The 14,191-nt window shown below is 34.8% G+C and overlaps 1 protein-coding gene across 12 annotated transcripts in view; it reads left to right on the top strand.

Moving 5' to 3' along the window:
- Positions 1–14,191, top strand: part of CCDC18 (coiled-coil domain containing 18) — a 125,511-nt gene that overhangs the window by 860 nt on the left and 110,460 nt on the right. For 6 of the 12 annotated variants that reach the window (XR_003434361.1, XR_003434362.1, XM_027114356.1 and 3 more), the window contains exons 1-7: positions 46–154; positions 1,034–1,217; positions 2,768–2,904; positions 3,776–3,950; positions 6,169–6,330; positions 10,438–10,544; positions 11,770–11,898. Coding sequence is in view for 10 of the 12 variants with exons in the window: in XM_027114356.1 (XP_026970157.1) it covers positions 2,771–2,904; positions 3,776–3,950; positions 6,169–6,330; positions 10,438–10,544; positions 11,770–11,898 (707 nt within the window). In the remaining 2 variants the exon portion in view is untranslated. Of the gene's footprint in view, positions 1–27; positions 186–1,033; positions 1,218–2,767; positions 2,905–3,775; positions 3,951–6,168; positions 6,331–10,437; positions 10,545–11,769; positions 11,899–14,191 lie in introns of those variants that run through there. The other 6 variants (XM_027114355.1, XM_027114354.1, XM_027114352.1 and 3 more) reach the window with 5 other exon arrangements.

Below are 14,191 nucleotides of genomic sequence, written 5' to 3' on the forward strand. Positions count from 1 at the left end.
GGGGCGTCCCCAACGGCTCCCGCGGCGGTTTGACCTCGGGCCATCTGGGGTTCGCTAGTTTCCTGCGTGGTGTGTCTGGGGTTCCACGCTTGGGGTCCGGCAGAGGGTCCGAAGTTTCCGAACGCAGCGGAGAGCGCGGCGTGCGCCGTCGTCGGTGGGTCTCTCTCACAACTATGACTTGGGTGGTGAGCGACTGCCCCTGGAGGGTGGAAACCCGCCTACCTGAAGGAGTTTTGTTCCTTTCCCTGTCGGTACGCTTGGATGCGTTTCGTCTGGTCCTCGCCCTCGCTGCGCACGCTGCTCTGCAGGGTTGTATTTTAGTTGACGAAAAACCGGAAAGGAAGCTGTCATGTTTTCCTCCACTTCTTCCAGATGAACGAAGGGCCAATTCTGTCAAATTGAGCGTTCTTGGTACAAGACAGTACTATATAAAGCCATGACCTCCTTCCAAAATGAGGAATACTTTTCGACTACAGCCCATCTTTTTACATACAGGGAGTATAATGAACACTTGTTTCTCGGTGAGATGGGTGTGCGTGTGTATACCTACAAAAGCATTGTTACTAGGGCCAAAAGAAGGCAGGACCTGTCTGTAGCCGGATGTGCTTTTCCACGTATGTACAGGCAATGAAGCTAGACTTCATAACTAGTGTCAGTTGAAGGGAGGAGGAATCTTTATTTAATTAATTAATTTATTTATTTAAAATAAATGGCCGCACCTCATGGCAGGCGGGTATCGCTGGCAGGTATCCATCCTGCGCCTCCTGCAGTAGAAGCGCAGAGTCTTAATCACTGGACTGCCGGGGAAGTCCCAGGAATCTTTTTTTAAAGATAATAAATGGCCTACTAGGAAAATGAAAATATGTTTGCATAGCAAACGTTTTCATTGATACTTCAGAAGGGTTAGAGAATTCTTACATGAAAATATACAGAAGATGTTGGACATAAACCTGATTTAGTCGAAACAATGTCGAATGGCATTTTAGAATTTGCCTGAATGTTCGTAACCCTTTTTTCTTTCACCATCCTGTAGGGAACTAGAGATGTTGCAAAGAAAGCAGAATGGGGACCTTAACCATTGACTTGTGTTTGGGAGAGTCTTCTTATTTAAGCAGAAGCAAATTTGTGGAAACAAAAGAGGAAAGAGGATAGAAACATTTTCTCTACTAAGATTCCATAGCGTCTCATTTAATTTCCTGCCAGTTTCTTCCAATAAGGTGAGAGTTTTCTTTTTAATCTTCCTCCCTACATCTGAGAAATTTTGAGTGTGGAATGAATTTGTCATATTATTTTAGCTAGGTGAGGGGAAGGAAGGGCAGTTTAGTAATCATTTATTCATTGAAAATGTTGAGTTTCACTAAGTGCCTTATAGTCCTGAATATAATACACAGGACTCCTAACCTTTTGGAGCTTGAGATGTGGTCAGAATTCTAGAAGGGTGATGAAAGAGATGCTACAATGACAAAGGTAAATAGTATCTGAAAGAGGAATGTAATTTTAAGATTATGCAAGAAGATGTATAGGAGTAGTAGAGATTATAAAGCCTTCATCTTAATTGTATTATTAATTCATGATAATTATGTATATTAATTAACAGTAAAAGGCGGTACTTTATCATGATTTTTTATGTGCAAAGCTACTTAGTAGGGAATTTCACAACCCTTGAGATACCGATCAGTTGAAGAAACAAAAGCTTTTCTTCATATATTTCTGTGAGTTAACCTGCTAAATGTCATTTTGATCTCTGTGGTTGTGATGTGAATGTGAGTGTGTGGTTTTAAATTTTCTAACCATGGCGAATGGGAGATGGGGATAAGCTTTCTGTGATAATAAATTACCTTTAAGAAAATATGAGGCCTTCCCTGGTGGCGCAGTGGTTAAGAATCCGCCTGCCAATGCAGGGGACACGGGTTCAAGCCCTGGTCCGGGAAGATCCCACATGCCACGGAGCAGCTAAGCCCATGTGCCACAGCTACTGAGCCTGTGTGCCACAACTACTGAGCCCGTGAGCCACAACTACTGAGCCCATGTGCCACAACTACTAAAGCCCGTGCGCCTAGAGCCCATGCTCTGCAACAAGAGAAGCCACTGCAATGAGAAGCCTGTGCACCGCAATGAAGGGTAGCCCCCGCTTGCAACTAGAGAAAGCCCATGCAGCAACAAAGACCCAACGCAGCCAAAAAAAAAAAAAATAGAAAAAAAAAGAAAATATGAATGACTGTAATGATACCAGTTTTGTCAGATGTTCACAGCTGTAACATGATTATGTAAGTTTGAACACTTCATATTGAAAATCTATAATAAATAAGAAAACTACAGTGAGACATAATTGAAAGATCTTTGGATCCTGATGACCTAGGTTCAAATATTGGTTCCACCATTTACAGTTTGTGTGACCTTGAGCAAGTTATTTGTCTCATTCTTAGTTTCTTCATCTTTAACATGGAATAAAAACACTTAGTCTACACAATTGTTAGAAGATTAAAGATGCTTAGAAAAGGGGAACTTTAATAACTAGTCCCTGGCTATAATGAAAAATTGATTCACTGAAATTCTGTTGAACTTTCCATTATAGCTTAACACGCTGAGAAATTCATTGTTGCTGGGTGTTTTGTTTCATTTTGCTTTGTTTTAAATTAACCATGAAAGATTTCACAACATTTGAAATAGAAAAATAATGAGTTAAAATTTACTTAGTGTGAGAGTATTTTGACTGACACCACAGATTCTTTCAGGCAAGGTATAAGAAATTCATTTCTTTTTTTAGGAAATGGAGTCTAGTTCCTCAGACTACTATAATAAAGACAATGAAGAAGAAAGTTTGCTGGCAAATGTTGCTTCCTTAAGACGTGAACTGAAGATAACAGAATGGAGTTTGCGGAGTTTAGGGGAAGAGTTATCTAGGTGAGTGAGTAAAATTACATGTACAATTCTGAGTAGGACTTTAATTTATGAATGTAAAATGTGTGAATATCATTATTATATGATGTGTTTCTGATGTGTCCAGAGTAGAGAATAATGTTCTATAATTAAAAAAAAATAATTTGAGTATAACTTTCAGTTTAGGAAAAAGAACTATTAGAGAAGCATTTACATATTAAGACCTTTAATATATTAGGACTCAGTCCCTGGTGGCACAGTGGTTAAGACTTCGCCTGCCAATGCAGGAGACACGGGTTCAGGCCCTGGTCCGCGAAGATCCCACATGCCGTGGAGTAACTAAGCCCATGCACCACAAATTTTGAGCTTGTGCTCTAGAGCCAACGAGCCACAACTACTGAGCCTGCGTGCCACAACTACTGAAGCCTGCACGCCTAGAACCTGTGCTCCGCAACAAGAGAAGCCACCACAATGAGAAGCCCGTGCACCGCAACGAAGAGTAGCCCCCGCTCACCACAACTAGAGAAAGCCCGTGCGCAGCAACGAAGACCCAGCGCAGCCAAAAATAAAAATAAATAAATAAAATTTAAAGAATATATTAGGACTCAGAGTATAAAATATATGTGTAGGCTTAATTAATCTTTTATTATTATGGCTGTTTTTTGAATCTTAAGTAATCCTAGCATAGAGGCTCCAGAAACATAGATTGCTAGTTTAAAACTAATTATGGTTTATTTAAAAATTTAGTTGAAATGCCTTAAGTTCATTTCTGGAATCTGATTTTCAGCAACATTTCAGGTGCTTTTCTTTCTGTTTTCTTATTTAATGTATAGAAATTTAGAGTGAATACTTAAAGTACCTAAGAACTAAAATGTATTTTTTCTTTTTTTTCTAGTGTTAGCCCACGTGAAAATTCTGGTTATGCCTCTAATCTCTCAAGGTCTGAAAGGCTCGTTCTGGAAGATCTTTCTCAGCCTAGCCAGCTTGGACTTTTGAATTACTCACCTTATAAAAAAGTTTGTAAAATGCTCAATAGTGGTACTGATTTTCAAAAAAAGCCAAGAGATAAGGTTATTATTTTTAGACCTGCCTACTTAAAAGTAGTTTTAGTTTTAGACCTGTCTACTTAAAATGCTTTTTCTTTGAATTCTTTCTTCAAATACCTTATTCATGTTTTCCATAGTTTTTAGTACTCCAGACTCTTTGAATTTAAATATAATGGTTCTTGTTCTGTCCTAACAAGAGAGCAGTTATTTTGGTGTATTACTCTATTTTAAAACTTCTATATTTATTACCTTTTTGCAGTTAATCTTGTTTTCTCAAGTAAATTGTAACCCCCTTGATTTTAGTACTGTACCATGTACGTAATAGGTAATCATGGCTTATTAAGTGGTTAAAGTGTACTTACTGTTTAGCCTGGATCAGGTGCTCCATTCATTATCTCTAAATTTTGTGGACGATTTTAGACATCTTTCCCGGTCTTGAACTCACTCTCCCTCTTTTTTATTTGGCCGTATTATCTATCTCCCTATGTATACTCCTCTTCCTTACTCAACCCTTTTATCTCTTTTTCCACTCTCTTCCTCCTATTTTTTATTACCCCATTTTCAGCATGCATATATACATATGGTTGCATATGTACATCGTACTCTTTCTTGATAAAAATTTCCTCTTCCCACCTCAGAAAGCCAGCAGTTGAGAGATTTTCTTTTTGTAAGGAAGCTGCTTGATGAAGCTATCTGAGCCTACATTTTAGAAAATGAATTCAAATTCCATGTCTACAAAGATTATGTAATTTTGGGAAATTTGATCTCTACCCTAATTCAAATTGCTGATTGTTTTTATTATATATAAAAACATTGAAATCATTGTGTTTTACCCTAAGCAGAATCACAGGTTACATGACAAATCAGAGGGGGAAAAATATTGGTAATGCTTATTAAAGATAAAGGGCTAATCTCTTTGATATGTAAAAAGCTCCTAGAAATAAGGAAAAATCATCAACCCATGGAAATATGGGCAAAAGACATGAATGGAAAAGGAAATTAAAACAAACGAAAAGATGTTCAATCTCAGTCACAATAAGAGAAATTCACTACCAGATTATTAAACATCCAGATATTTGACACTATTTTGTTGGTGATATTAGGGGGAAATAGGCATTCTCATACATTGCTGGTAGAAATGCAAAGTGATACAACCTCAGTGGAGAGGCATTTGGTAATATTTACCAAAACCACAAATGCGTTTACCCTTAACTTGGAAATCCCATTTCTGGAAAAGTACCTGTATAAGTACAAAACAAGGCATTGTTTGTCATAACAGAAGACTAGAAGTATCTCATTTGTCTAGTTGGTTGAATAAGCATGCAATAGAAACTGCAGCTAAGGGGGTTAAAAAAAAAAAAAAGAATAGGAGTTTCTCAGTGAATTGATTGTGGAGGGATTGCCAGGATATGTTGTTCAAGTGAAAAATGCAAGGTGCAGAACAACATACATACTCTTCTGGTTTTGTATTAGGAGCTATTGGGGGCGGGGTGGGTAATTTGTATTGCTTGTATATGCGTATGGAAACACTAGAAGACTAGGTTTAAGATCCTAACTTAATTAATGACTCTCCTATATAAGGAGTTTCCTATTTTTTGCTGATTGATGTTATATAAAAATTTATAAACAAGAAACTTGTAAAAATGGTTACCTATCTACTAAAGATGGGAATGATACTTCTGTATGTACTTTTTAAAAATATATAATTCTGACTCTGAATTGCATAAATATATTATTCAAAAAAATAAAATTAAATGTTTTGAAAACCTCAACTCCCATGAAAATTAAAATAATTTATTGTAAAATATATATTCAAAAGAGTATAATAGAAATATACAAACGGTTAAATAATAATTTATCCATTTTGTTGTTTGTGGGCATTTCATTTCTTATCATTTTTATGTCTTTAATCTTCAGGTGCAAAAGTGTAAAAGTTTCTATCAGATTTATACCCAGGAGTAGTATTGTTGAGTCTTAGCATGTTCAGCTTTACTGGATAATACCAAGAACTTTTCCAAAGTATACCACTGTTTTCCAGGCTGAACTTATTTATGTACATGTTCACCAGCAGTGGAGGAGAGAGTGCTGATTGTCTCATATCCTCACCAACACTGACTGAATATCTTAACCCATTTTTCTGAGCTACTTAGTCATTTTATTGATAATTGTTCATTATTTCCATTAATTACATGTAATGCTTAATGAAATAATTCAAAATAAATTGTTCTTTTTCATCTTTCAGATGTCTTTTTCATCTTCTACCCCTGTGGATCAGGAAATCAAAAGTCTTCGAGAGAAACTTAATAATCTTAGGCAACAGAATGCTTGTTTGGTCTCACAGAATCATTCTTTAATGACTAAAATAGAGTCTGTCCACTTTGAATTGACACAGTCAAGAGCAAAAGTATGTTTCTTAAAGTGGTGACTATGCCAACAGAAAATAATTGTAATCATCTTAAGATTTATAATTGGAAAATATTCCTTGTATTGCCTTAATGTGTTATGTATAATAATTTTTATTATGATATAGTATCAACATGTTATAGAATCAATTTTATGTGAATTTAATATCTGAAAATTATTTAGGGGAACTTGTATAGCCTATGCATTTAGATAATTCAGAACTTCTTAAAATCTTAAGATCATCAATTTGTGTGGTTTTACTTTGTGTACAAAGGAAATATATAGCTTACTTATCTTTCTTCTTAAAATAATACATTCTCATTGCTGAAAACTTCAAAAATAGAGAAAAGAAAAGGGAGAAAGATAACCCAGTTTCCACCATCTAGAAACTGCTTTTATTGGTTTATTACATAGTTAAATATTACATGTTTGAATAGTTTTTTTTTCCTGGAATTGTATTATACTTCTTACGTAGTCTAAGCAGTTTTGGATGCATTTACGTAGCTTTTCCAACAATCATTTTTAATATGACTTCTTTTTTTTAATATTTATTTTATTTATTTATTTATTTTCCTTATTTTTTTTTGGCTGCATCAGGTCTTTGTGGCACACGGGATCTTTGTTGAGGCATGCAGGATCTTTTTGTTACGGTACATGGTCTGCTTGGGTTTCTGTCTAGTTGTGGTGCTTGGGCTTCTCTCTGGTTATAGCACGTGGGGCTCCAGGGTGCATGGGCTCTGTAGTTTGTGGCATACGGGCTCTCTTGTTGAGGCGCACAAGCTCAATAGTTGTGGTGCATGGGCTTAGTTGCCCTGCGGCATGTGGGATCTTAGTTCCCCAACCAGGGATCGAACCTGTGTCCCCTGTGTTGGAAGGCAGATTCTTTACCACTAGACCACCAAGGAAGTCCCCAACAATCATTTTTTATGGTAGTATTATGTTTCCTTATGTGAGTATACCATAATTTAATTAATAGCTCCCCTGTTTATGTGGTTTCCTATATTTTTCTATATGATTGGTATACAAAAAATTAGAAGAAACCAAAATGTCCAATAACAGAGACATGGTAATTATGATATATCCATATAATGGATTGCTACTAAGTTTTTTTTTTTAAGGTAAATGCAAAGTTGTTTGACTTTTATAGAAGTTTGTAAGGTTTAAATGATATATGTAGAGACACTTAGAATGGTGTCTGCACAGTCAACACTCAAAAACTTACCTAAAATATTTAGTGGTAGAAAAACATTACAGAGCAAAACACATACACATACATGCACACACACAATAATCTGTTTTGTTTTTTATAAAATGAGCACGTGTCTATGTGTGTGTATGTATATAGATATGCATATGACATATATCAATATAAGGACAGAAGGACTGCTCCACAATATTGTTGATAACTTTGGAAACGGTTGGAGGGTCATAGTGAAACTTTCACTATTTACTTTTTCAATGTATTGTTTTAAGTAGTAGAGTTATGGGAGGTCTTTATTTTGTACTTTTCAAACAAAACAAAGTACTATTGAGCCTAAGGAGAAAAAATGCTTCAGTGAACATAAAACTTTTTTGTTGTTTGGGATTATTTCTAGGTTAGATTTCCAGAATGGTCAAATCACAGGGAAATAATTTTTTCAGGCATTTATTGCACTCTGTCTACATTCCATATTATTATTTTTTTAAACATATCTATATTTTTAAATAGCTTTGAGGGAAAATTATTTTGTTTTTCTTGGTTTCTTGTGAAGTTTACCTTTTCAGTGTGTCATTTAGATTTCTTTTGTTGTGTCTGTTTACCTTTTCTGTTTATTAATTGTATTTTAATTTTTTAATCAACTGTAGATTCTTTTTAAAGTCATAGAGGCTTAATTATTTAAAGTCTAAGAGATATTAAAAGAGTTTTGCTAATAATTACTGAACTATTAGCATTTTGTTCCTTTCTTTGAGCATGTAAATACACCAGTGTTTATTCTAGGCAGTAAGAGATATTTGTGTTTTACTTCCCATCTCAGCTTTTTCTAAATTGCCTGATGAAATATTTTTTAGGGAGGCTGCCTTTTCCAGGGCAGGTCTTAGCTTTGATTTTGCATATGTGCTACTGTTGGAAACCTTTTGCTGAAATTCCCCATTGTACCGATCAACATATTCATAATTTACCTTTTAGCAGTGTCTGTACAGTAGTTACACTTCTGGAGACTGTAATCTTGTTCTCTCTGAGCTTATTGCCCTTCAGACCTGCTGCCCAGCTGCTCTCCTGGGACTTCTCTTTGATGTTTTTCTAGGTTGGGTCTATTGTTTCCTTGATCCCATGTCGTTTTTCTTGGTTTGCTCTTTCTTTAGTTGGAGCATGTTTCTGGTAGCTTCCTTGTCTGTCTGAAATTTCTTAAGTTCTCCCCCACACTTGATTGAATTCTAGGTTGAAAATTATTTTACCTCAGAATGTTTAGGACATTGCTTTCTTGTCTTCTATCCTCCAGTTTGTCTCTAAAGCATCTGATACCATTGTGAATTACTTTTCCTAGTGGGTATATATTTTTTCATTTGTTTTTCCACTTATGTTTTTAGGAATAGACCTCTGTTATTTATTGTGCTGGGTACATGAAGACCCTTTTAGGCTGAAATCTTGTGTCCTTTGGTCCCTGAATTTTTTCTTATGTAATCTTTGATAATTTTCTTCAATCTGTTTTCTTTCTTCTATCTTTCCTAACCTGGATTGGTACTCTAAATCTTTCAAGTTTTTTCCTGGTATTTTCCATCTCTTTGTCTTCCTGTGATACTTTTTCTGTGATTTCCTCAACATTGTCATCCTATTGAATCTTTTATTTTTGGCTTTCATAATTTTTCATTTTCTGGAGCTTTTTCATTTTCTCTGATTGTTTTGTATTTAATAACATCCTGATGCAGTATCTTCTCATAGCTCTCTGAAGATTTAATGATTCTGTGTGTTTGTGTGTGTGTATATGTTTGCCTGGCTGCTGCCAGTTGCTTTTTTCTTTTGTTTTGACCTCTGACTTTTGTGATAGAAGCTTTCAGATATTGGTGTTTTGGCTATTTGTATTTAAGAGAAGGCACTTAAATGCTCTTTGGAAGCTCTCTGTGCAAAGGTGAAGTTTGTTGTCCATTGGGCTTCATTTGTTGGTGATGGTTGAGAAGATGGCTCTTTTGTAGAGAGATATCTCCCTTCCCCCATCCAACATCCATATGTGAGGTCTTTTTCTTTGAAGCTCTTGAGTTTCTCCAGCAAAGAATCCTTTGATTTCTTACCTGTGGGGTAGTCCCAAATGAGGTGGGGTAGGAAGCTAGAAGCTGACTGTTCCTTATTAATCTCTTTGTTTTTAACTCTTCCTCATCCCTGCTCATCATTCCATGTAATGTCTCAAGAGTCTCAAACCTTTCCTGTTCAATTCTCCAGATAATAATAATAACTTTCTATCTCTTCTTGGTAGGCCATCATGTGACTCTTGGTGTTCTGAGAGTAGGAAAAGGAGGGACTCATCAACAGAGTTAGAACTATATCCCAAGTTTTCTATCCTGGACCTCATCCCTGCCCTGTACTATTATCTCATGCTTCCTTTTCGGGGGGATAATTAGTTCTCTTACTGGTATTCTTTTCCAGATACCATTTAGGTTGTGGATTTCTACCATCCTACACTCTTCATATTCCAAGTTGTAGGATTACTATGCTTTTCTGTATTTTCTAGGTTTTCTCTAGTAAGCATGTATTCTAAAATTAGGTTTTAAATAACAACAAGGTTCAGTAAGTATTTTTATGTGATTTTGAAATTTAATTTTCTAATGTATGTGAAATTTATCTTTTTAGATAAATTTATCTTTAAATTAGTCTGTAGAAGTTCTCTTTTTTTCGCCAAATAACTAACCAGTTATCTTGGGATGTTAAGTTGAGGGTAATGGCAGGAGCTTACATGCTGAGACTGGCTTGTGATGATGACATGCCCATGTAAATTGATAGATAAGATGAGCTTCACAAACAATGAACAATGACTGGGGAGTTCTACTGAACCCCTGTCAGATGGTAAAAGAAACTAAGGACAAAGTCGATTAATTTATTTTGTGAAGAAAGTGCTCTAAAAGTTATTTCTTTTAGGTTTCTATGCTTGAATCTGCTCAACAACAGGCAGCCATTGTACCAATCTTAGAAGAACAGATTATAAATTTGGAAGCAGAAGTTTCAGCCCAAGATAAAGTTTTGAGGTAAAACTTACAGCTTTAAAATATTTATTTTCTACTTTTACTTTTTGACGTATCTTGTTAAAATTTGTCCCCCACCCCAATAAATCCATATTGGTGTATAGACTGTCTTAGTTAGAACTTGTTGATTCTGTTTTCAGTCCATCATAACTCCTCTTGGCTGCAGGATACATGCAGTATATAGGGGCTAAAAAAGACTAAATCTAAGCTGAGATGCTTATTTATGTGTTTTCATTAATATGAATTAGTTTGCTTGTTGCCCTACATAGTAATATGTACTCAGTACTTCGATGGGAGTTCAAGAAATAAAATACAAGGAATCAGGCACTTTATAATTTATCTTCCTCTTCTGCTATGAATAAAATGAGAAATATATGCATACTAAATAGCATATTGCTCCATTTTAGTGATTCTCAAAAGAGTAGTTCTGGGACCAGCAGTATGAGCATCATCTGGGAACTTGTAAGAAATGCAGATCTCAGTTCCTGTCTCAGACTTATGGAGTCACAAACTCTGGGAGGTGGGACCCAGCAATCTGTGTTTTAACAAGTCCTGCAGATGATTCTGATGCACACTAAAGTCATCTCTCATGATCATCAGAATTTCATAATTTTCTTTGTAATACATGTTAAGTTTATTCCTAGGTATTTTATATTTTTGGTTGTTGTGAATTTGTTCTTGTTCTGTTCATTGATAGTATATAGGAAGGCTACTGCTTTTTGTATAATACTATAATTATTTTGTAATTGGACTATTTGTCATACCTTTAATTAATTCTAATTTTTGTTTTGATTCTCCTGGGGTTTTCCAGGTAGCTAATGATATTATCAGCAAAAAAAAAGAATTTTGTCTTTCTTTTCCAAAATTTATACTTACTACATTTTCATTTTAGCTTTTTGCAACTGTCAGAAAAATCACTGGATATAGTGGTGATAACAGTCATACTTATCTAGTTTCTGAAATATATCTAATACTTCTAGTATCTGATCATTAAATAGGATATAATCTTTTATTTCAGATATATTTATCATCTGATAGAAGTATCCTTTTATTCCTTATGAAAACTAATAGTTCACAAGTGATGAATATGCCTTTTGTCTTTCTCTTGTTAAATATTTGTTTCTCTTAACTCAGTGATTTAAACTAATAGAATTCCTGATGTTGAACTATTTCTTGCTTACCTGAAACAATCTCTTCAACAGCCTTTAAAAGTATCTTTATTTTATAGAGAGGCAGAAGATAAATTACAGCAGAGTCAGAAAATGGTGACTGAAAAGGAACAGAGTTTGCAGAAGTCCCAAGAGGAATGTATAAAGCTGAAGGTAGACTTATTTGAACAAAGTAAACAAGGAAAGAGGTATGTGTTTTTAAAGCAAATAATTGTTTTTGTAGGGGAGAAACAAAGAATATAGTACCTGTTTAAAATTCTACTTAGTTTTTGAAGTGAAAAAATTTCAGAAATTTGGCAGTAGAAAATTTAATGTTCTTTTTTGTCCGTTAACTTTTTAAAATTTTTGATTAAAAATTTCACATGTGGACTTTATGGTATTGGCATTTTGAATTGGGATTAATTCCTTAAAGCCCGATAATGATTATCAATGAAATGATACTTACTTATTTCTGAAATTAAATTCATGAGAAAGTGTGGTTATTCTTCCTTTAGGAATACATAAGTAATGCAAAAATATCTATTTTGTATAAACCATATCTTAAGATAAAGTTTTCTAGTTAGCTTTGACCATATCGCCATTAACTTTGAATGTTAACTTTTAAACTAATAAAGATGAAAAATTTTTTAGTTTAAGGAGATTTTACAGTATAATAATGTAATTATAGCAGCTTTTACACAGGGTAAAATCATAATTTGCATTTTTATCTTCTCTGGCAACAAAAATATGTTTTAAAAATTTCTTCTATTATATAAATGTTATGAAGAAAGTGTTTTTTGAAAAGTTGTCATACATAGATAAATATTTGTGTGTGCATTTAAACTTCTAAAAACTGCTCAAAACCCATCTATGTCATTTTTTCATTAAAATGAGTTTGGAAGAACATTTTCTCAGCAGTATTTAGTTAGTATAGTTCAGCTTACAATATATATTTGGTAGGCAATATTACTTAGTGGAAATGTTTAGGTTTTGGAGTCAAACAGCCAGTTTTTACCTCTAAGTGACTTCGTTACCTTGGGGAAACTATTTAACCTTCTTGAACCTCAGTTTGTTCATCTATTAAGTCAAGATGATATTGTCTTGATGTGAGGAATAAATGAAAAAAGAAATGTAAGGTGCTTTGTAAATAATAAACACTAACAAATGTAGCTATTGTAAATGTAAACTGTGTGATTAAATATTCTGAAATTCAGGCTTTACTTACTCAGGTGAGCTTTTTATACATGATAATTTAAAATAGTAAGATAATAATACATGAAGACAAGCCTTACAATGTAGCTAAAAAAACGTACAGAGAAAGAGTGACTAGTTCTCTCTGTAGAACTTATACAAGAGATGATTTTTAGGGTAGGGTATTGACTATGCTGTCATAAGGTGAATAAGTAGGGATGGACACGTTCTGGACAGCGTGTGCAAAGTCATAGAAGTATAAAAGAACATCATTTCTGGGCTTCCCTGGTGGCACAGTGGTTGGGAGTCCGCCTGCCGCTGCAGGGGACACGGGTTCGTGCCCTGGTCCGGAAAGATGCCACATGCCGTGGAGTGGATGGGCCCGTGAGCCATGGCCGCTGAGCCTGTGCGTCTGGAGCCTGTGCTCCGCAACGGGAGAGGCCACAACAGTGAGAGGCCCGCGTACCGCAAAACAAAAAAAACCAAACCAAAACAAAAAAAAAGAACATCATTTCTGAAGAACACTAGGAGTTTTGTGTACTTATAAATGGACAGGTGTAGTAGGATTTGAGGAAAAAGACAGGCTTGGTCCAGACTAAATGGCTTTGTGTTTTATGCCAAAAGATTTGTGTTTTAACCTGGAGAGGATAAATAGGCAATTGAGATTTTTAGGTAAAGATGTGACATGAAGACTCTTGGAGCTTTTTGAGGAACTAGAATGAAGATAGGAATTCTGAAAATGAAAGATCAAAACCTTTGCAAAGACTTTTCTTTGGGTGATGATTAATCATAATGGATTAAAAAGCCAGTATAAAGGCGGAGGTTGTTGAGCTTTATGCTGTTTATAAGAGACATACTTAAAACATAAGGACACAGGATAAACAACACAGTCCTACCTATAGGACAGGGAACTATATTCAATATTCTGTAATAAACCATAATGATAAAGAATATGAAAAATATATATGAATAACTGAGTCACTTTGCTGTACAGCAGAAATTAAACACAATGTTGTAAAAAAAAAAAAAGAAAAAAAGAACCACATAAGGATACAGAAAAGATGAACTCAAAGGGATGAAAAGAAATGTTTCAGGCAAATAGTCACCAAAACAAAGTAGGTATAGCTTTATTAATATCACACAGAATAGTTCTAAGTGCAACAAGCATTACTAGAGTTAAAAAGAACTCATATATATAATGTTTAGGTAACACTTAAGCAGGAAGCTATAAAGATTCTAAACTTATATTTAATAATTTAGTCCCAAAATACTTAAAGAAAAGAAAATTTCAATGAACAAATCTGTAACCAT

This window comes from Aethalodelphis obliquidens, unplaced genomic scaffold, assembly GCF_003676395.1.
Source record: "Aethalodelphis obliquidens isolate GAN/ISIS:26980383/991018 unplaced genomic scaffold, ASM367639v1 scaffold13, whole genome shotgun sequence".
NCBI lineage: Eukaryota > Metazoa > Chordata > Mammalia > Artiodactyla > Delphinidae > Aethalodelphis > Aethalodelphis obliquidens.